Source organism: Salminus brasiliensis, chromosome 24, assembly GCF_030463535.1.
Source record: "Salminus brasiliensis chromosome 24, fSalBra1.hap2, whole genome shotgun sequence".
Lineage (NCBI taxonomy): Eukaryota > Metazoa > Chordata > Actinopteri > Characiformes > Bryconidae > Salminus > Salminus brasiliensis.
Window position 1 is genome coordinate 23,072,746 of NC_132901.1, and position 23,875 is coordinate 23,096,620.

The 23,875-nt window shown below is 38.9% G+C and overlaps 2 protein-coding genes across 2 annotated transcripts; one reads left to right on the forward strand and one right to left on the reverse strand.

The window, feature by feature from the left end:
* The first annotated feature begins 7,454 nt into the window (after positions 1–7,454).
* Positions 7,455–13,266, forward strand: LOC140547143 (CD48 antigen-like). Its single transcript, XM_072670721.1, has 6 exons — positions 7,455–7,604; positions 8,112–8,450; positions 9,663–9,953; positions 10,146–10,268; positions 10,376–10,455; positions 11,240–13,266. The coding sequence occupies exons 1-6, from the start codon at positions 7,556–7,558 to the stop codon at positions 11,282–11,284; spliced, it is 927 nt and encodes a 308-aa protein (XP_072526822.1). The 5' UTR covers positions 7,455–7,555; the 3' UTR covers positions 11,285–13,266.
* A 5,067-nt stretch (positions 13,267–18,333) lies between these two features.
* LOC140546664 (CD48 antigen-like) lies at positions 18,334–20,406 on the reverse strand. The gene is made up of 4 exons (XM_072670048.1): positions 20,331–20,406; positions 19,890–20,228; positions 19,209–19,532; positions 18,334–18,488 (listed from the first exon to the last, which is right to left on the reverse strand). The coding sequence occupies exons 1-4, from the start codon at positions 20,404–20,406 to the stop codon at positions 18,334–18,336; spliced, it is 894 nt and encodes a 297-aa protein (XP_072526149.1).
* Between the last annotated feature and the right edge of the window lie 3,469 nt (positions 20,407–23,875).

A 23,875-nucleotide genomic window follows, 5' to 3' on the forward strand; every position in this document is an offset into this window, starting at 1 on the left:
CACCATTTTATTCCTTACTTTTTTTAATATCCTTAATTTCAAGAGTGCACCCTGCTTTTGTTGGAGTAACTGTCTTTACTGTCCAGGGAAGAGGGCTTTCTACTAGATTCACCACCCTAACTCATCCCCAACTCCCTAACTCATTCCAAAAGTATTGGATGGAGCACCATCCATCATTCCAGAGAACACTGTTCACTGCTCCACAGCTCAATGCAGGGGAGAAGGGGCGTCCACAAACTTTTGTACATACAGTGTAGCTCGACACAGCACACTGTGTGATGTTATGCTGAGTATCATATTAAAAAAGTGATTCAAGTATAACAGTATAGAGGTCCATGTATTTTCTGCCCTGCAGCGCAGTCATATTCTTCAGTATTCTGATCAGGGACCTCTATTCAGTACCTGAAGCTCCACAAATTAACCAATTTTAACACCCTCAGCTGGAAAGCTCTACATGAAGCTCCACCTCACTGCTACTACTAGCTCATAATACAGTTTTAAGCAAAGCTTTGTTTAGCCAGTTTTACCCTAAATCTACCATCTGAAGTGCAAATTCAGTATGATATCATGAACTGATTAAGTGAAAACTTTTTACACAGTTTGATACATTAATACATTTAATCAGATTTGCTCCTAATCACTCTCATAGAACAGATATATACCAGATAAAGGCCATTTCACACATGAGTTTTAATGGTTACCTAGTCAGAGACAGCCTGCATCCAAACCAAGCCAGTGCAAACCTCAGTGCAGACCCTTATACATTCTGACCTACATACAACAGACCACAACAGGTACATTTTATTTTATTTTATTTTATTTTCCTTTTTAATAAAACACATTAATTGACCAATTTCATACACACCAAATACATGTTTTAAAAATACATGCATGACATATTTACATATATTTTTTATATAAACTGATATTTTGTACAATTTTATTCTGTGAGTGTGTTTTTTTTTTTTTTTTTTTTTTTTGCTCCATACTCAGTAGCAGTGAATATGAGGGTTGGAGTAGGCCTGGCATTAGGCAGCATGGTGCCAATAGGTTCATGTTCATCTGCCCCAGAGAGTCTTATTCTTTTGGCAGTACATCTCTACAAGGACTAGACAAACAGTGTCAGCATTGGTTAAGTAGCTGAATGCATTCATTAGAAAGGGTCCCAATATGAACAGGCATGGCCGGCTGTGTGGAGCTTTGCTTGTAGGCTGTGTTGAAGCTTGCTTTTAGTGGAGGTTGGCAGAGCTTGTGCAACACAACAGGTCTAGCAGCTTGCCAAGGTTCATGCAGATCTGTTTTTTTTTTTTGCTGGAGGGCATTTGATGTAGTGCTGTCCATTCTGACTTCCAACTCATACAGGTGGTAACTGGCAGTGTGTCAGCAGATGGCACTGCTCCCATTTGCATAGTTTTTAGAGGACTACTCCTGGAGATCTGTTTACCTGTAGAGCTTAGCTCCACCCCTAACCCCTCAATTTAAATACTGCATTCAGAAGAGCTTTTTTTAGTGTTGTATTTCAACTAGAGCCCTTGTTTTATAAACATCTTATTGTGGGTTTACTGACAATTGTTGGTCTGTGTGATTCGGAATAGTTGTAAGTTTTAATTATCATGTATAATTATGTATAATTTTAATTAACAAATGTGAATAGTGTACAGTGTACAACTCGCCATAGATCGCTGATAGATAGGTATGTGTGAGCAGGGGCACTGCCAGGGATTTTGGGCCCTATGAAAATATATTACTTTGGTCCCCATAATTCTAACACCTCTAACAATTACTACATTTTAGGGCCCCTGTCAGTCACCGGCCTTTAAAATTGTCCTAACCCCCCCCCTTCTCCGACCAAATGGCACCCCTGAGTGTAAGAATATGAGTACAAGTAAATGTGTGCGGCCTTTTATTGAATTTTGGGCCCCATGACAAAACATAACACTGGACACAACTCTAACAACTCTGCCAAAAATGCCCAATTAATGCATTTCTTTTGGCCCCTCAAAATACAGCGCCCCTGTGTGTGAGAATACGTAACAATTCTGCCAAAAGTTCTCAATAAATACATTCTTTAGGGTCTCTGTTGGTCACAGGCCTTTAGAAACTACCTAGCCCCAAAATATGATGTCCCTGGGTGTGTGGATATGTGTACAAGTAAACGCTTCATTCACTGACTGCACACATCACAGTTCAGTGGAGGAAGTGGTGGGGGACCCCTGGGTAAGGTGTGAAAAATAAGTAAAAAATTGTGAAAGGAAGCAAAGATGTTTCTGTTTGCTTGAGGTTGTGGTTTAGTGAACAAGGCTTCAGGTTATCGTGATCTTTTAGTAGAGAGGCTAGAAGTTAAACCGTGGAGCAGAAGACAGGAAGGTTGCACAGTCAAGATTCAGGTCAGTGTCTTAATGCCACTCCTACCAAAAGCTGTGGGTTGCTGTATCTGGGGCACAATATTGATCTGTACAGTGGTTTTCTTTGTTCTGTACAGTGTGGTTTATGAGTTGCATCTTCCCACGTTCAATAAATGAGTAAACATCACTGGTGTGAAGATACTTTTGGAAATAAATCTGTGTTTTTCACATTAAAGACTTTTTATTTTTGATGTGAAATTTTTCACATCAGAAATTCAGTTTTAAAATCTGTTCTGAAAAAAAAATGTCACAAAGACTTTTTCCACAAAAAAATCATTTTCAAAAGTCATATTTAGCATTTTTATTTGTTTCTATTTATTTATAGGACTTGATATAGAGCCAACATGGGTAGGTCTAGGACCCCTAGGCTGCAGCCAAGATAGGGCGGGTACTTAGTAGCACTGTCCTATTAAAAAAAACACCTTAGTAACCTAACCAGGCTGTGTGGTGACTAGAAACTAGAAAGCTCCCCCCTCTTACAATTGCAGCAGGAAACTTGTGGGCTTTTTCATTTCTTCACAGAAGTGAATTAAAATGATACAAACCAACCAAGAGTTTACACAAACTCTGCTCTAGGGGCTTCACTTTCCACCATTTTTATTGGGCTGTTTTTCCTCTTTTTCCCACATTCTATGTGTGCAGAGAACTGTGGGTAACCGATGGCCGAGAAGGATACATCAGTTGCATCCTTCAAATCACTCTGAACGTTTAAGAAGGGTCCTTCACTTTGGAACAGGCTTCTAGGAACACAGCTACTGTAACTGAGATGTCAGGGGTTAATGTACAGCAGGAGCTTAATGGGTGGTCTTTTGGGTGTGATTGGCCTGCTGCTAGTCACATGACTGATCATGCTGGACTTAAACTGCAGCTTCTGTATGAACACATTCAGCAGATCTCAGAAGATCAGTTAGGGTTGTTCTCATTGTAGACTTTCTGGAGGCATGGTTTGCTGATGCTGGCAGTGTCTGTTACCATCCCATCCCAATCATCTATTTAACCCCACCAGTGTTGTTTGTTAAACTACGTCCAGTTTTGGTTGACAATAAAACTCTGCCATTCAGACACCCAGGGGAAGGTCGTTCCACCACTTTGGTGTCAGGACAGAAAAAAGCCTGGGCGCTTGTCTTTTGTGAATCTTATAGGATGGCAGGTCAAGCCGAGCCTTACTTGAAGCTCAAAGGACTCAGATCAGCTTTAACCATTGCTATCATGTACGGAGGACCTGGTCCACTCTTGGCTTTGTAGGCCAGCGTCAGGGTTTTGAATATGATGTGGGCAGCAGCTACAGGAAGCTAGTGAAGAGAACACAGCAGAGGAGTCACAGGGCTGAACTCAAACATTTGCTTATCTTCAGTTTTTCTGATCGGAGGGAGCTGATAAAGGACAGTGTTATTATATTTCATCCAGTAACAGAAAAACTGTCATATGACACGAGACATCTGGTCTAGAAGCTCCTCCTGGTTGTTGGTAGAATGACCAGCTGACTAGCTGCACACAGTGGTTGAGCTACTGCAGAGGGTTATGGTGGGTGTTTGCTTAAACAAAACCACAGCTAGAAAAAGACCAGCTCATCGAAACTCTGCAAAAGGCCACACACACACAATGTTCCCATCTGCTTACAAAAGATCAGAAACCATGATTCCACTGGTAAAGAATGGATTTACTGAGTATGTCACCAAGTGTGTGACTTTTGTTGGGGAGAAAATGCTCAGATGGTGTTTAACAACCCTATTTATCACCCTGTTATTTTACCTCAACACAGAACACTAGTTTTCCTATTACGGAGGACTAGTGAAAAAATATATCAGCTCTGATTTGATTGGCTGGTTTACATCACTGTCACAGCTCACAGCTGCATAGCCTACGCTAGCTTAGCTTTTAACACTGAAGGATTTACATACAAGAAATTAATTCTGAGGCTTTCTTCAGTCAACCCTTCTCCATTGAGATGTTTTGATTATCTTGTTTAATATTTGTTTGAAATGGGAATATAATGATATTGAGGGAGCATTCATGTGAATTTTTAATAACTCTGCAGCTAATGAGTGTTTTTACCATTAGTATTTCACAGGATCATCTCTAACATCCATGAAATACATCATTCATATTTCATAGTATTGGTTTTTATCCTAAAACAGGACAGGAAAGCACAGTGTGTGAGGGAGGCCCAGGATAAGCACAGATGAAACCGAAAGTAGACAGAGTGGATGGGTTGGAGGGGTGGTCCTTATGGAAGGCAGAAGCTTTCCGTATTTGGAGGGAGTGCTTCAGCAGGGGAGGGGAAGAAATCTGATCCAGGATGCAGTTCCTGTGTGGGGGATGGAGAGCATGAAGTCAGGGCTGTCTGCTCTCACGTACAACCCAAATAAGAAGGTTAGGAGACTACAGTGCTACACTGCTGTATTTCAGCCTGTTCTGACTCACTCTTTCATTCTGAACCAGCACTATAGAATAAACGGGATGGGTCTGGATACCCAAAAGCCATCTCTCCTTCAGTCTTTTAAACCTCCATACAATCACTCAGCCTCAGTTACTGACTCATCAGTGGGAATTTTGGGGAATTTTTAGGTTTCCTCTTTGATCTTGAATCACTGAAGGATCATCTGACCGCTGCTCATGTGGTGGTGAGTTAGGGGTGCTTTAGTTCTAAGAGATTATAAACTAGTTTCATTTTCAGGAAGATTTTTAGGGATTTTTCATGAGCTTCAGGCAGCTGTGGCTCCTGTTTACTTTTCATGATAGAACTGATGTTTTTCTCCAGCTGACTCACCTGTTAGTTTCACACAACACACTGCTCAACACACCCTGTGGAAAGAACAACAGATGCTGAATAAGTGATGATGGGGGAAGAGTCAAACCACACATTAGCTTTCTGTTCTAGATCTAACTAATGCAGTTGAAACATGCATTGATAAGCTAATGATGGTAAATAGACACACTTAACCTTAGGTTTATTATTTAGTTTTCAGTTCTATTATAAAGTATTAGGTAAATATTTAGCTTAGAACATTTTAGTGCTTAGGGTTGGTGACATTGCTAATTGTGGCAGTAATGTAGATATGAGAGTGAAGAACTGAAGTGTGGACCTATGCACAGGGTTTAAGGGGTTAAAGACCCCCAACACAACAACCAGTCTAGTCTACAGGATCTTCTTATATTATTAGTTTTAAAGTTTTGCTTAGTTTCGAGTTCCTCTAGTTCAGCAACAGCTGTCTCTCTAGTCACACAGCAGCACCACCAGAGGCTTTATATTTGAATGGTACATTTGAATTGTGCACTATTATCAGTGTCAGACAGCAGCAGATTATGATTCAGGCTTTCTTCTGAAACAACTTGGGGGATGTTTTGCTTAATCAAAGCTAGAAAGTTGTACAACGAGGCCTTTAACCCACAGCATGAGGTGGTAAAGCAGAGCAGTTTGCTATAAGTGGTGTTTAGGTTAGGTTGGTGCACTCTGGTCACCCTTGCAGTCTGCAGCCCCCTGTCTCACGCATTGAGCGGAAGTGGTGGTGGGTTTCAGCTTAAACGTGGTCTCAGTGTGCCATATCTATTTCAACATCAGGTCAGTCCTGTTCTAGAGAGAAAATACACATCAATACATCTTCCCTCAAACTAATCTCTGTGTTCAATCAAAGGAAATGTTTAAAAGTGTTAGGTGTGTGTAAGTGTGTGTTGTGTGTGGGTGGGTGGGTGGATGGGGGGTTGCAGGGTTGGCATTTTACAGTACTGCTTGAGGGACTCAGACCACTGTAAAATGGCTGTATATATTTATGGCATTTCTCTGACCCTGTTATCCAGGGTCACTTTCAATTGAATCCTGTTACTCAGGCAGATGAATGTAGGGTCATGAGTCTTCCTCAAAGCTCTCTAATTGGTGTAGAGTGGTGGGCTTACCCAGGAACTTAAACCCTAGTATATCACAGGGAAAGTGATGCTGTTACCCACTACACTACACCAACCATATATTTACAGTAATAAGTTATAATGACAATACTGTACAATACTGTATTTTGTGCTAATATTACAATACAAATTATAATAATGAAATAATGATATAAAACAATTGTCACATCTTTTGTCACTAAAAAAGGGCCTTTTAAATAAATGTTACTCGTTATTGTATTTAGTTGTTTGTGGAACAGTAGACCATGATAAAGCGCCAGCCTACACACAGTGCATCATGGATATGTCTAGTCTTGCCCATTACGGTCAAAACCCAAATAAACCCAGATGTTTATGCACCACTGAAAGAAAAAAAGAAACTATGGAGTCCAACAGTGCTTTTATATACAGGTTATTAGTTAGAATGGGACCTGAAAATGCAGGTAAGTGAATGTAGAGTCTTGCCCAAGCACTCGTATTGGTGTACATTACATTTACATTAATGGCATTTAGCAGACGCCCTTATCCAGAGCGACTTACAGAGGTGGGACAGTGTAGTGTTAGGAGTCTTGCCCAAGGACTCTTATTGGTGTAGTGCAGCACAGTCACCCAGACCGGGAATTGAACCCCAGTCTCCCACATAGTGTTTTAGCTCAGTGGTGTTATCTGTTGCGCCACACCAACCAACTGAGATGCAGAGTGGTGGGCTTACTCAGGAACTCAAACTCTAGTCTATCACAGGGAAAGTGATGTTACCCACTACATAACACCAACTGTATATTTACAGTAATATGTTATAATGACAATACTGTACATTTTTGTGCTAATAATAAAAGATAAAAACAATAGTGACAACTATATAATAAACAATAAAAGTATAATTCTAACATAAACAAGTTATTATTGTTAGTATTATTATTATTATTATTATTATTGAAACTTATTCCCTATAATTAACAGTTCAGGTGCTAACATTGTTGTGGATTTAAGTGTCAATAATTACTAACTACACAGACAGCTAAATATACAGGTATCCTGTTGATCATTAGTGGAAACTCTTTAAAAGAGCTACTCGTCCTTGTTTCTCAGGTTGTTTGTAGAAAATTAGCGCCAGTCTACACGCAGTGCATCATGGGCATGTCTAGCCCTGCCCATCGCGTGTAAAAACCCTAAATACACTCAGTTGTTTCTGCGACGCTGAAAGGAAAAGTAACTATGGAGTCTGAGAGATTTCTGGTGCTGGTTATTGGTTAGAATGGGACCTGAAAATGTTCCCAGAAGCCAGGATTACTCGAGCTCTGCTCCTCCTGCTTGGCTGTAAGTCTGCTTTCCTGGAACTACAGAGAGTAAATGTGGAGCTGTGGAGGAGCTGTGGAGCAGTCAGTCCGGGTTCAGCAGAGATGATCTTTCTGGGTTTCTTCTGAATTTACTCTCTAATGTCTTCACTGTAAATACAGGGGTGCTGTTGTGCAGTAGAGGTGGACAGAAAGTGTGTGTGTTTGTGTGTGTGTGTGTGTGTGTGTGTGTGAGAGAGAGAGAGAGTGTGTGTGTGTGTGTTTGGTGGATCTACATGTGAAGAGCTCGTCCACTGAATTAGCAGAACTTACACTCTTAACAATGAAGGTCCTTCAGCAATGTGATGTAAAGGTTCTCCAAACTCATAGATCTCTGTTAAACATTATTGGGTTCTTTATGGAACCAGAAGTGGTTCTTCTATGGAATCACTCAGAGAACCATTTAAAGCACCTGTATTTTTAGAGTGTAGGATACTCTGTACTCTGTAGTGGGTCAATAGACTTATAGATCCTACTTACACTGTTTCAGGTCTGCTGTTCACAGCTGGAGAAGAGGCTGTTAGACTGCAGGAGCTGGAGGGAAACACTGTAACCATCCATACTGGATTAACTGGAGTTCAGAATGATACTCAGATACTGTGGTTCTATGGATCTGAGAAAGCAGATATAAAGATAGTGAACAGTCTGGTCTTTAGAGGAGAGATTAATACAGACTATAACAGAGACAGATTCAGAGACAGACTGCAGCTGGACAGAAGCAGTGGATCTTTAACCATCAGAAACATCAGCAGAGAAGATTCTGGAGTTTATAAATTACAGATCATTAAAGGAAAAACCTCAGACTGGAGTTTTAGAGTTAAAGTCTATGGTGAGTAAATATTACTCTGTTTTCTTTACAGTTACTGTAGGTCAACATCATTTGATGCTTCAGTTTGAGAAGCTGTAACACATGAAGCAGAAGATTTGCATTTTGATGTTTATTCTAATTATTTGTGTTTTTTTAATTGTCAATATTATAAAAATCATGCAGAAAGCATTAATATCCTAAACAAGCTGTTTGTGCACATCTAACCAGAACAGCACAGAGCACACTAAGCTAAATAATGCTCCATCAACATAAACATGAGCATAAACCTGAGCTCACCAGGGGCAGATTACTCTGCAGTGTTAGCAATGTTTAATGAGATCTAGTTCAAACACGTTTAAAGATCAGCTACAGTAGATACAGTAGTATTTCTGCAGACATGCAGAAATAAAGATGGACAGCATGGTAGAAATATTAAATTACAACTAATTAGTCATTTACTAGTCATTCCTTTCCACAATATATGAAATGCATCCTGTTTCTTGATCTGGAAACAAATTTCACCAGTAGTGCTTGTAAACTGTACTAACTGTTTTAATGGATTTGAAAGGTTTTCAAAATTGATTGAATTTGATTGCAGTAGGGCTGCACTGTATTGTTTCAGCATTGCCAACGCAATGTGTGCTTGCACAATAGTCACATCACAGATCATGCAATTTCATATAAGATAAATAAACCATACACATAATGCTACAACTTGTATATGTATATGTCTTGAGTACTCAGAGGGCGTTATTAATATCAGCAAATTTTGAATCATTGACTTCTGGAGCAATCTGGTCAAAATGCTGACATATTTAATACCACAATATATATCCCAGAACAACAAAATATCGCAATATCAGTTTTTCCAATACCGCACAGCCCTAATTTGCAACATTCCATTTACGGCATTTGCAGTAAAGGGCAATTCTCCTCTTTTTAAGGAACATGCAGTTGGTCAGTGTCTTTTATGTAATGATTATATCTATATAACTATAACTATATGAAGATGTGGTCATGTTGCCCAGCTCCAGACTGAAATCTGTTTTGTAAGCATCAGCTGCAGCACCAGTTCTCCCTATAGCTGCTTTGCCAATTAAGCACTTTTCACTTTAGACTAGACTGCTTCTTGTACTGTTAGTGGTTAACAGGGTTGTTCTGTGTGTGTTTTGACCACTTCCACACTCGCTGTCTCTAATGATCTATGTTTCTTTAATGTTTTGTGTTTTATAGCTCCAATATCAAAACCAGACATAAGTAATAAACCTGGAAGCCGCTCAGGAAATCACAGAGAGTCGTGTTCCCCTGTGTGTTCTGTGGAGAACAGGGAGGATGTGACTTTATCCTGGTATGAAGAGAGAGAGAGAATCTCCAGCATCAATAGATCAGATTCGAGTGAACGTCTTCATCTTCCTCTGAATAGAACCTTCCCGAACAACTACACTTACACCTGTGAGTCTGCTAATCCAGTCAGCCACCAAACAACCCAGCTCAACATTACAGAGCTCTGTTCTCTCAACAAAGGTAGGTCATAATATATTGTGTTTTGCTTACTGAGAAATTAATATTCTGTATTTGTCTTTCACTAATAAGCAACTAAGCAAACTTCACTCGTGTAATCAGTCTGCAGATTGGAGCTTTAACACAGACATATTCTGTTCTCTTGACTTCAATATTCTAATACATTATTATTGTTATTATTATTATTATGTTTAGATGAGAATAGAAGCACACCCACAAAGCCACCGGTTGCTGTGCTGATATCTGTTGGATTGACTGGGATTGCTCTGTTAATAATATCATTACTCTTGTTCTACAAAAAGAAGAGAAAGCAATCCGGTAAGACACACATCCTCTGTTTCTGCATTTCATTATATATTGTTTCTGTGTGTGATACAGCTTTACACACACTTATACACTAATACACGACAATCTTCTGTCTCTAGTTTCTGAAGATGATGATGCTGAAGTGAATTACGCTGAAGTTGCAGCCAAGAAACCAGAGGAAGTCCAGAATTCCAAACCGGTAATTTTATATACATACACACCTAATAATTGAAGCTTTTCAACTGTGTTATTGTGCTGTAAGAGTGTGTATGAACATATGCTGTATGTATTCCACTGCAAAATTGAGGCTGTTTAAGGGGTTCATTAATCCTGATTCTGATATACTTTGTGCTATTAAGAAACAAATCTGAAATCAGAACAAAATTCTTTTTAGATCTGTTGTCTATTTCGTCTCTCTATTTGGGGAAGATCAGCCATTTTGAACAAAAGCCAGACGTTTTGCTTTAGCGAATCAAATGCCTTTAAAGGCCTGACGAGGAAGACGTCTGCAACCGGTCTGACTGGTTCAACGGACTTGTCAAGACATGTGAGCACAGACAGCTTTAGATCTTTAGATCTTCTCCTCATATTTGCACTTCAACACCGAACACTCTCTAATTCTCATTATTAGTAAGAAAAATGATCCATGCTCATGATGTAAGTGTACTATGACCTGGATAATGACATCAGCAGTTCGACCACCCTTACCATGAACATACAACTAGTTTCGACTACAGATTCAGACCAAGATCATTGACCCTTTCTTAGGGGCTTTTTTCCATGCTGTGATCTTAATCTCACATAGCTGTGCCTGTGCTACAACACTACATGGATTCCCTTCTGCATCTTTAATTACTGCTCTGATAAAACTGTAAGCATACTCATCACCTAGAACCGGCTTTAGTGACACTACAGTCAGCGTCAAAGTCATGTGTTGAGTGTTGAGTTTTGCACTCATGCAAGTCTCATGCTGTGTTTTACAGGAGGACAATGGCGACTCAGTGGTGTACTCCTCTGTCAGGACGTAACTCAGAATTTCAGCATCAGGATATCCTTTTCTAGATCCCTTTTGTTTTGTGCTGGTGCATTGGTGTCATTTTCCTCAGTATTGAATCTTTGGATTTCATTTAAATGATCCATTGCTGTTCATGGATTAATGTGTGTTCATTTTATATTAAATACAGTATAGATTTCATTGCTGTAAAATAGTATTTCAGCTTTTTATTTTATATCTGTAAGATTCTATGTCTTTATGTTTGATCATGTGGATCATGAACTTGTCTGAACATTGTAATCAGGGTTTATTATTCACCACCTTTAAGATCTAAGTATGAGTTCAGGGTAGCTACTATTTTTGGCTTTATTTGAACTTAAAAGTCAGTATAAAAAAAAACAAATGTATTCAGTTCTCTACACACACAAACATACAGTGGGGTTCAAAAGTCGGAGAACTCTTTTCATTTACACTTGGGAATAAACAAAGATAAAGCATAGAATAAAAAAAGTCAATTAAAATATAATTACTCAAAATTCTGCACTATTTTTAATATTTTTTTCAATTCTTTACATTGAAGCCTGTGTTTAGGTCTGATCTGCTCATCAGAGACTTGAACACTAACGTGCAGCTTGAGTGCACAATGGCATTTAAGGAAAACAATGAATATATTATTACTAACAAATGAACATTAATAAAAGTATAGTATCAAAGTTGAAATGCAAAATTGAAACACTTTTTGATTGGTGAACATTTTGACCCTGTTGTAGATGTTCTTAAACTAGGCCTACTGTGAAACAACTGGAGATTAAAATATTAGTGTGGATGAGGAATTGACTAAGGTTTCTATATTTATTTCAAAGAGAGAGAACAAAATATAAATTATATAATTACATAAAATGCAGCGTGTGTGTGTATAGAGCATCAAGCTAAAGCTCTAGTTTATAGAGTTTGTTGTCCTAATACTACTACTATTATACTACTGTGATACTACTAATAATACTCATACTAATAATCTCCCTCTAAACAGACTGTAAACTGTTCTCTGATTTTTGGTGAAATTACCGTCCTACCTGTACTGACTCAGATATCATCAGGAGTGAAACTTCGGTAGAATCTAGAGAGAAGATAAAAACAGTCATTTGCATGGTTACATGAATAACATGAGGACATTAAATGGTTTCGCTGCAAGCTTTGCTCCAATTTGTCTGGGGATTTGTTATAAGTCTAAGGACTGAACAGAGATGTAGACTTGATAGAAACTCTTAACTTCGTCCTTTATCACACTGCTTTACTGATTATGTACACTAACAGTGTGAATATTAGCTTGTAAAGAGAGAAAACAACACAACAGAAACTGAAAGCAGAGCTACTGAAGAACCACTGAGCTCAGAGTCCTGTTCAGTCTGCTGTTTGGCCTTCTCAAATTTTAGGGTGTGTCTGTAGACTGTGTAGAGCTCAACCACAGTAAACAACTACAGACTCTGAGTCACAGCTTCTACACAGAGGTGTTCTTCAGTACTGTAGAAATGGTCCAACAGATTCTCAGAAGCATTATCTGGTCCAGATCAGTGAAGAACAGATAAGATAAGTCATTCCAGACTCTTCCCTGTTGTTGCTGTGGGGGTGGTGGTGGTGGTGGCTGTTGACAGTAAATGAATGTTGGCATCTCTATACTTGTACATTTCTCTCACAACAGCGTCCCCTGCTGTTCATAAGTGTGTTACATAATAAGCTGTTTTGTTATTTTCAAAGCAATCAATATTGTATTCTAACAAAGTCCTGCATTCACCCAGAGGTTGTGTTCAGGTTTCAGGTCACTTCAGCTTTTCAGTAACACAAGTGTACCTTTTCTAAGCTTTGTAAAATGTGTTACTTTTAACAGTGAAGGAGGTCAGATATATTTGAACAGAATCTAGAAACTCTGCATTTCAGCAAGACCTTCCTCACATTTACTCTTATATGATGTTCTTTGTTTGTCACAGAACTGAATCTGTTAATAAAATCTACCTGAAATATTCAGCTTCCCTCCTCTCTCACTGTCAGCTAATTATGGATGAACATATCAAGGCAGATTTAAACATATAGAGGCAAATATAGATTATATTTATACATAACTATAAGTAGTAAACCACACACAGAAACCCTGCCAGTCACCTCAAAACCAGTTACATTAAGATCTCTAAAATCAGTAAAAGAGAAATTAGTTTTTACTCCAGATCAGGTCAGTTTTCCTGCTTTTTTCTCCAGATCCCCAGAAATTCTGGAGTAATATCTGACCAACAGCTTCATCTAGTTTAATCAAATCCTCACTCTGTTTCTTTCATTTTACCAACAAAACAGAACAATAACTAAATACCCTAATTAATAATAATAATAATAATAATAATAATAATAAAGCAGTAATAACAGTAATATGATTCTTAATATGAAAGAAGATGAATGTACACAGTTTGAGTAAATTATAAAAAGCTGCTCATTCTTTAAATTCAGAAAATAGCTTTACCTGCTGAACTTCCTAGAACTCCACGAAGCGCCGTAAAACCACCAGATCTCACACCACCACCAACCCGTCAGACACGTCCATCAGACAGTGTCCTTCAGATAATGTCCTCCAGACTAGGGTTATACAGTATATAATATAACTAGGTTTCTATTCAGCATTTCTGATTCTTCTGTTCTGAGACTGAACTCAGTTCAGTAGACGAGCTCTGCGCTCCAACCAGCGCCGCTCTCTCTCTCTCTCTCTCTCTCTCTCTGTCTGTCTATGAAATGGCGGAACTGCCTCCCAAACTTCTACGAAACAGCCTGGTCTCCTCCTTCATGGTGACGTCGAATAAGTCGGTCATTCTCAGTGTACTGAAGCGAGATGTCCTCTACTCTCCTCCGTTCAGCAGGTTCAGAATGAAGCTTGTATTTTACAGTGATCTGAAATACTGCAGTCAGGTAGAGCTCTGATCTACTGCAGACCCAGCTCAGAAACTCCTCAATCTGTACAGACTCTGATATTAGACACAGTAATACTGACTCTCATCACTCCTACCACACTTCACTGAGCTCCACATATCTCCATAAAAGTACCACCTCAGTCTGCTGTGAGTCCCACCTATCAGATGATGTCCAGACTGGATGTTTTCTGAGTGAATGAAGGAATTGTTGGTATTTCCAGTACTTTAAACCAGCAGATCAGCAGTGATAAAACCTTCAGCTCAAACCAGTACAATCCTGTCTCACCAGTTCAGTCTTCATAATGGAGACATCCACACACAGCCTTTGTTTCCTCCTCCATGGTGACAGAGGGTAACACTGAGAGTGAAATTTAAATAAACAAATTAAAATGCATTTCCTCTCTCGTACACTTCATCAGCTCACTCTGATAGAAAAGTACACGCCTAGTTACAGTTTTCTAAAACAATAGCAGAGATTTAGCAGTGGTCAAAATACCTGTAGTTACGCTGACCTACAGCAAACACATACTACAGTGGCTTACACTGATTATTACAGTCGGTTATGTGCTGTACACACCCCTTCTTCTTCATATCCATTACAGCATTGAAAAATAAAGGATTCAGCAGTGATTTATCAGTAAAGTAGAAGATTCAGCTTCACCTACCACTCTACTGAGTTTCTCCTCCAGTCAGGTCAGGTCAGAAGATAGAAGGAAGAAAGTGTCTCATGTGCTTCAGTTTTCAGTCAAGTGATGTTTAGGCTGTTCTGGAATGGGTGTTGGAATGGCAGGTATTTTTAGGAGCAGTCTGTCAAGATCTGCCTCATTCTTTTAGTTCTTCAGAAATCTGAACAAACCTGAACTTCACTATGGCTGCTATGATGCCTGTCGCACCTCTGTTTGCATTAGACACTCATAAATAGAGGACAATACTGTTACCCACATTCACTGAGTACCTTATGTATCTGTCATACTGCTGTACAAACATGCTGTACACTTAACAAACACTATTATTATACTTATACTGAACACTTTCAAGAGATTATTCATGTAAACAGTGTAATTAGTAATTCTGATACAGATGTGATGATTAAGTGCTGAAGGTTAGATTGTAAAAATTGCACCTCTCTACATAATCCCAGCCAAGTAAAGGTAGAAATGCCTGGATGGGCCAACAAAACGGAGCAGTGGAAGATCAGTGTTCTCTGGAATGGTGGATGGTGCTCCATTTAATATTTTTGGAAAAATGTGACACAATAAAGACCACCTGCTATATTTACATTATGTCAAAAATGGGAAAATAGAAAATAGAGATTTAGTTAGTAAAAGTTTTACTTAGTAAAAAAAGGTACTATGTTTTACTTAGTAAAAATACTGAGTATTACTGAGTAAAAAGAGTTTTTTGTCTCATATTTATAAAATGTAAATCTATCATATGATTCAGCTGCATCTTTGCTGTGTATTTACAACTATTAAACTTGTATATTTGCCAGTCCTTAACTTTAAGATGTGCTACATTTGTGTGTTTAATATATTCCTGTGCATTTTTTAATAAATATATTTTAAAATAGATTTTGTATGTTAGGAATATATACTGAACCACTTTTCAGTTTATGAAATGAAATGCAATGTATGTATATTTGAAAATGATAGAAATACAGTGGGGGAATATACAGTGGGGAAAAAAAGTATTTAGTCAGTCACCAATTGTGCAAGTTCTCCCAATTAAAGATGAGAGAGGCCTGTAATTGACATCATAGGTAGACCTCAACTGTGAGAGACAAAATGAGAAAAAAAAATCAGAAAATCACATTCAATTCACATTCAATGCCCTTGCTGATGGAAGGAGGTTTGCACTCAAAACCTCACAAAACATGGCCCCATTCATTCTTTCATGTACACGGACCAGTCGTCCAAGTCCCTTTGCAGAGAAACAGCCCCAAAGCATGATGTTGCCACCCCCATGCTTCACAGTTGGTATGGTGTTCTTTGGATGCAACTCAGCATTCTTTCTCCTCCAAACACAACAAGTTGTGTTTGTACCAAACAGCTCTACTTTGGTTTCATCTGACCATAAGACATTCTCCCAATACTCCTCCAGAGCGTCCAAATGCTCTCTAGTAAACTTCAGACGCGCCCGGATATGTACTGGCTTAAGCAGGGGAACATGTCTGGCACTGCAAGATCCGAGTCCCTGGCGGCGTAGTTTGTTACTGACGGTAGCCTTTGTAACGTTGGTCCCAGCTTTCTGCAGGTCATTCACTAGGTCCCCCGTGTGGTTCTGGGATTTTTGCTCACCGTTCTTGTGATCATTTTGACCCCACGGGCTGAGATCTTGATTGGAGCCGCTGATCGAGGGAGATTAGCAGTGGTCTTGTAGGTCTTCCAGTTTCTGGTGTCTTTCGATAGTTCTTTGGTCTTCACCATAGTGGAGTTTGGAGTGTGACTGTTTGAGATTGTGGGCAGGTGTCTTTTATACTGTTAACGAGTTCAAACAGGTGCCATTAATACAGGTAATGAGTGAAGGACAGCGAAGCCTCTTAAAGAAGAAGTTACAGGTCTGTGACAGACAGAAATCTTGCTTGTTTGTAGGTGACTAAATATCAAATACTCCACCATTATTTGCAAATACATTCTTTAAAAATCAGACAATGTGATTTTCAGAATTTTTCTCATTTTGTCTCTCATAGTTGAGATCTACCTATGATGTCAATTGCAGGCCTCTCTCATTTTTTGCACAATTGGTGAGTGACTAAAAACTTTTTTTCACCACTGTATTTTATAAGGGGGTTACCAAAGGTTCCTTAGCAGGACAATTTAAGATAATAGTAGGATCATTTAAAGCTCATATACAATAGTAATAAAAAGTAAAACCAATAATTATAATTATGATATTTATAATTAGAATTATAAATGCATGGCTCTGCAGGTTCAGTGTGGTACCTGTTGTGGTCTGTTGTATGTAGGTCAGAATGCATAAGGGTCTGCACTGAGTGAAGTAAATGTGACTTTGTTTGCAGAAGGGAAATATGTTTGAATGCACGCTGTCTCTGACTGGGCTTTGTGGTTCCAGCTGCCATATACCTACATGTTTATGGGCTCCAGGTTGTATGCACATATGAGACCTGGGTTTCCTACAATAATGGACGGTTAATCTAAATAAGAAGCAAAGGTCACAGGTCTCAGGCTGAATGGTTAGAAAATCTGTGGTTGGTTTCACAAGTACACATTATCCACTGTCTTGACTTCTCTGCTTCTGAGCCCCTCACACTTTAAGGTTTGGTGGTAGAATAGAGAAAATTTACTAATAAGAAGCATCAATGCTTCAAATGCTTTTATGTGTCATTGTATTCAATGTATTACAGTGTTTGTAACCATTAAAACTCATGTGTGAAATTTTCTTCTTAATCTGGTCAATTTTCTTCTTAATCTTGTATATCTGTATACTGTAGAATATAACAGCGCTGCAGGGCAGAAAATACATGGACCTGTATACTGTTATATGTAAAATGCTTTATTTAATATGGTACTCAGCATAACATCACACAGTGTGCTCTCTCAAGATACAATATATGTCCAAATGTTGGATGTTGGATACTCCCCTGGGGAACAGTCCAATACTTGAAGGGATGAGCTGGGGAACGAGGTTGGGTGTTGATCATCCAAACTCATTTTAATTGCCTTGATTTTGGAAGAAACAGTAAATGAAAGGGAATCCCAATACTTTTATCCTTATAATGTACATTTTATGCAGTAAACAGCTTTATAAAAACACAAACACTCTTTAAAATAAAGGTGTGAGGGTGGAGAACCTTTGAAAGTTTCAAGCTTAATGAAGCTTCACTGGATGTAAAGGTTGACCACCAGTTTGAAGGTTCTTCACACTCAGATGTGTGTGATGTGGATCAGCGGTTCAGTCTCAGACAAACAATCAGCTGCTCTTCCCCCTCACTTCAGCAGCCCAAAAGTTGTTAGGTAGAGCCGGTTCTGGCCAGGACTCCCCCTATTGCAGGAAGCTACCAGTGCTAGGAGGATGAAGCCGTGTTATTCAGTTTGCAATTCCACTCGAACCTAAGCATGATCAAACATGGACTCCTTGTCCTGGGTTCTGCAATAAGAAGAACATCAGCAGTTTGCTAGTGGTGACTCTTTCTATCCAGTCCTCCATTTGAAGCTGTCCTGAAGCTGAAGTGATAGAGCAGGATGCCAAGAATGGCCAGGACCAACATAGCGGAGAGCCCCAACCGGACCACAAACTCAACTGAGCCACAGCAGTGGACACTGGACCGGCCTGAGAGAAAGAGGAGCGTTTAGAAGATAAACTCCTGAAAGTAAAGCTGTGTAAAGGTTCTTTAAGGAACGACTAATTGAGTTTTTTTAGGAAACCAAAGAACATTATCTCCAAAGAACCTTTCTCTTAAATTTCCAGCTTGTGGACGGTGTTCCTATGGCAGTCCTCTTCATGTAGATGGGGCTGATAACCAGTTGCTACAATCAGATTGTGACTTACAGTGTGCAGCTACACTCTTAAAAATGAAGGTGCTACAAATGGTTCTTTAAGCGTTGCCATAGATGAACCACCTTTGGCTCCATTAAGAACCATGTTTAAAGGTTTTTCCCACAAACATCATCAAGTAAAGGCACTTTAGACCTTGAAAACGTTCTCCACACCCACATAGTACTAGTACTGGAAACATGGTTCTTTATGGAACCAAACGTGGTTCTTCTATAGTATCACTCAGAGAACCATTTGTTGCATCTTCATTTTTAAGAGTGTAAGATATAAATTATGGTACATACTTTTAGAGAATGACAGAGGTTGGTGGATTAATCTAATAGGAGAAGCTGGACTGTTGCTCCAACAAGTCTTGGAGAGGATTTTTACCACCTGTACCGGTAATAAGGTATATCAGTAAATCATCAGCAAATCAAGTGCATCAGTAAAGCTTCAATATCCTGAGTAGATGGTTCTTTCTCTAGCTGAATGTGACAAGAATATTCACCAACAAACAAGATGTAAAGAGTACTACAGATGATGACCTACCTGAGTTAAAATCACAGAGTTCTGCAATGTTGAGCTGGGTTATTTGGTAGCTGACTGGATTAGCAGACTCACAGGTGTAAGTGTAGCTGTTTGGGAAGGTTCTATTCAGAGGAAGATGAAGACGTTCACTGGAATCTGATCTACTGATGCTGGAGATTCTCTCTTTCTCTTCATACCAGGACAAAGTCACATCCTCCCCGTTCTCCACAGAACATTGAAGAGAACATGACTGTGAGGAACCTCCTGAAGGCCTTGTAGTTGGATTTCTTATTACAGGTTTTGATACCAGAGCTATGAATAGAATAAAAATAAAAATAAAAATAGGAATTACCTGTTTTTCCTTCTCATGAAGTCCTTTGCTTATTTTTTTCCATAATTTCTATTATCAATTGTAATAGCCCCCCCCCCCCTTCACATGTCTATCTCTATGTTTGTTTATTTGTCCTCCCTCATGAATACAGTCTTAAGTGTTAAATCCTCCAAAGAGGGTTGTGGGGGCAACTGTCCAAAAACTACAGCTGTCCAAAATGCCAGTGTGCTGCAGAGTAAACTGATGATGCTGACCTTTTGGCTGTGACCAGCTCTGTGTGTCCACCTGAACTTAAAGATAAAGAACAACTGTAAAACAACAGAGTAATATTTACTCACCATAAACTTTAACTCTGAAACTCCAGTCAGATGATGTTCCAGTAATGATCTGTAATTTATAAACTCCAGAATCTTCTCTGCTGATGTTTCTGATGGTTAAAGATCCACTGCTTCTGTCCAGCTGCAGTCTGTCTCTGAATCTATCTCTGTTATAGTCTGTTTTAGTCTTTCCCTCAAATTCCAGACTGTTCACTATCTTTATATCTGCTTTCTCAGATCTGTAGAACCACAGTATGTGAGCATCACTCTGAACTCCAGTTAATCCAGTATGGATGGTTACAGTGTTTCCTTCCAGCTCCTGCAGCCTAACAGCTTCTTCTCCAGCTGTGAACAGCTGACCTGAAACAATACAAAGCAGTTTAATCAATTCTAAAGTTATCGTTAAGGCCAGAGCTTCAAAAAGCCAGTTTGATGCCATGTTCTGAGTGAAGACAAAAATACCTTCACCAGATTCTGGACATCTTCTCACTTCAGCTAATCTATTATCTCTCTGTATGGCCCCTCCTCGACCCTGCATTTTAGTTCCTCTCTCTGAATGCTACGCATTATAATAAACCCTAGGATTAATCCTTGGAGTTTATTGTCATTTTACTATACACTTCATTTGTAATTACACAAGTATACAATTAATTACATTGTTAGTTACCCAATAAAATACACTTTCTATATTTACAGGGTATAGTCTACTCTTCAGACTTCTGTGTTCGGTTTTGGTATCAAACAATTACACAAATGTGGAGACAGTGCCAAGGAAGCTTGCTGTAAAGCATTGTGAATGTACAGTAAATTGACAAAAGTATTGGGACACCTGCTCACTCATTGTTTCTTCTGTAATCAAGGATTTCCTGTTAATCCTGCTTTTGTTGGAGTAACTGTCTCTACTCCAGGTAAGAAGGCTTTTAGCGACAAGAGCATTAGTGAGGTCAGGGTGTTTATGATCACCGTCCTACATCATCCCAGAATTATAGGATGGAGCACCATTCATCATTCCAGAGAACACAATTCCACTGCTCCCCAGCTCAATGCCCATAGGTTCATATTTATCTCTTTTCTATTGGCAATACTTCTCTACAGGGACTAGACACACTGTGTATTTGTGTGCCTTTGTGTCACTGGCTGAATACATTCATTACAAAGGGTGTCCACAAACATTTGGGCATATAGTGTGTGTATATAATTGCATTATTAACCACTTCTGGGTGTCCAACCGTATCCACATTTCAACAAATCAGGATGACCAACTGAAAGGGCAGGTGGGTTCAGGAGAGCTGTGGCCATACAATGCTTTGCAAATAAGATTACATTGATGGTAATAAAAATGCTGTAGATTGTTACTCTACAGCACCACATACTGGAAATGTAGACCATTACAGACAAATGTGTTTTTCATGCACACATGCTCAATAACACTCACACCCATGAAAACAGTAACATTGGCCTCATCAGCTAGTCGGGCAGGGGTGGCTTAGAGTTCTGGGCTATGGATAACAGGGTTGTGGGTTTGATACCCGGACTTGGCAAGTTGCCATTGTTGGGCACTTGAGGAAGGTCTTTTACCCTCTCTGATCCCCAAGTGCTGGAGTTGGCTATCCACCGCTCTGGGTGTGTGTGTGATCACTGCCCCTAGTTTACTTGTGTGTGTGTTCACTGCCACGGAAGGGTCAAATACAGACGACACGTCACATAGTACAGTGACAAATACTGTCACTTTTATTAAATATCTGCACAGTGTTTTGTTAAAAGTGGACAGAAAAAAAAACTACACCCAAAACAAAAGTAACAACCACTTTTCTTTAATCTGCTTTTCAGGACATGTTTTAACACATGAACAAAACCCTGAACATGCCAGTGACTCTGAAGGCCTACTGACCACAGAGCCCACACAGGAAATGGGCAGTGTTGCCCAGAATGACAGTCACACTGTTCACAGAAACAGGCAAGTTTATATTATTTTTATTTTAAATATTTTAACTATTAACTTATTTATTAGTTGGACTTTCATTAAAAATAAATGCTGTAAAATCCATCTCTGGCCTCAATGTAGACTAGTACAGAATAGTCACGCGTTGCTGACTGTGTCAGGATCATCTTCAGACATGTATATGACATATTTATATGGCATAATTAATAAAGCTGTGTGCTGTAACTATTCATATAGTCAGTCACACATACATAAGCATAGGCCTGACTATTCGCACTGTTCCATAAATATCTCTCAACGTTTAATCTTAATGTTAGTTGGATTTTGATGAATTTGCATTTCATTTAATAAACCTTTCAATGATAGTCCTTGTCCTTCTCCTCAGTTCCATTTTGCTTAAATTTGTATATTTAGATTTTCTCTATTACATTCTGTTATGTTCTTTAACTACTTACACTCCTCAGAACCACTGGTAGTTCCTGGCTTTTACCCACTGTCATAATTTAAGAACATCTCAGGCAGTTTGCATTGCTTTGTATGTAGTTACAGATTAGTGTTTCCTTAGGGTGTAACAAAGTCACAGAGCATCAGGGGTTCAACGTGTTCAATTTCACTAGTTTTCCATTAGATTAGCACCAACAATTCTGTTTGCTGTTGCTCACACTTCTTACTTCTTACTTTATTTTACGCAACGAGGATTCATGGAAATTCGAACTAGAGTTCTAGCAAAGGTTTCTAATAGATACTGGATGTTCTAAGAGGTCCCACTGTACTATAGTTCCTTTAAGGTCTGTTCTATTTTACATGAAGCTGTTTTCACTTCTAAAATTTCATTGTAATTATCTTGAGAATCTGTCCCTGGATACTGGAAATAACTCACCTGTGATGTAGATAAGAAAATAGAGTAAAGATCTTCTGCTGGAATCCATTCCTTATAAACGCTGAGAGTCCCTGTGCTCTGTGGGGTCTTGATCTCTCACATAGTCACTGAACTGAACCACACTCACTCTCATCTACTGCTAGCGTTCAAATAAGGAAGTTACGTTACAGATGTTACTCCTGGTAGAAATAGCTGCAAGCATATTACAGGAGCTGTCCATTTGAATTAGTATACCGTTGCTGTCCAGTGAAAAGTATATATCTTAAAGATCTTAAGAACCAGAAATAAAACCAAAACACCTTTGATTATTTTCTGTACTGTAGAGAACAGACCATCTCGAAACATTAGAAAAGACCCAGAAGCTCTTTCCAGACTGCAAAGCATATTTTTCAGATTTTCCAGAATAAAGTAAATTCCAGCTAAAGTACCTGTGCTACAGTCTAAGACCCCAGATACAGTACATGTACCTGAGGCTGAGGGGCTGAATGAGCTCTTAAACATATGTTTGCATAAGTTTGTAACATCTGGGAAATTACAGCTGTTTAATGGAGTTAATTTATGTTGAATGGAATGTATATATACTCACAATATATACACTATATGTATGTGCTGTCCAGGAAAGAAAGCTTTCTACACGATTTTGGAGTATTGCGGTGAGGGTTTGATTACATTCAGTGTCCACAAACAGAACAGGCCTTTCTTCATTAACTTGGTTGGAATTATGTAAAGAGGTGCAACTTTTTATAATCTATCATCTGAATCAGAATCACTCTTATAATACTGACACTAATCAATAATTACACTGTTTACATTAATCATCTAAATAAAATGTTTAATTAAAATAATAATAGAGGGTTTGCTATCTTCACAGCATGATATATGACAGATAAGGTACGACACGTAAGGTACTCAGTGAATGTGGGTAACAGTATTGGCCTCTATTTATGAGTGTCTAATGCAAACAGAGGTGCGACAGGCATCATAGCAGCCATAGTGAAGTTCAGGTTTGTTCAGATTTCTGAAGAACTTAAAGAATGAGGCAGATCTTGACAGACTGCTCCTAAAGTACCAGCCATTCCAACACCCATTCCAGAACAGCCTAAACATCACTAGAATGAAAACTGAAGCACATGAGACACTTTCTTCCTTCTATCTTCTGACCTGACCTGACTGGAGGAGAAACTC

Excerpts from the sequence above, each read along its gene's own strand:
- LOC140547143 (XM_072670721.1), top strand. The coding sequence starts at position 7,556 with ATGTTCCCAGAAGCCAGGATTACTCGAGCTCTGCTCCTCCTGCTTGGC. Across the intron at positions 8,451-9,662 it reads TTTTAGAGTTAAAGTCTATG|CTCCAATATCAAAACCAGAC; the intron begins GTGAGTAAATAT and ends TGTGTTTTATAG. Across the intron at positions 10,456-11,239 it reads AAGTCCAGAATTCCAAACCG|GAGGACAATGGCGACTCAGT; the intron begins GTAATTTTATAT and ends TGTGTTTTACAG.
- LOC140546664 (XM_072670048.1), bottom strand. The coding sequence starts at position 20,406 with ATGCAGGGTCGAGGAGGGGCCATACAGAGAGATAATAGATTAGCTGAA. Across the intron at positions 19,533-19,889 it reads TTTCAGAGTTAAAGTTTATG|CTCTGGTATCAAAACCTGTA; the intron begins GTGAGTAAATAT and ends TTCTATTCATAG. Across the intron at positions 18,489-19,208 it reads TGTAGTACTCTTTACATCTT|GCCGGTCCAGTGTCCACTGC; the intron begins GTTTGTTGGTGA and ends TCTTTCTCTCAG.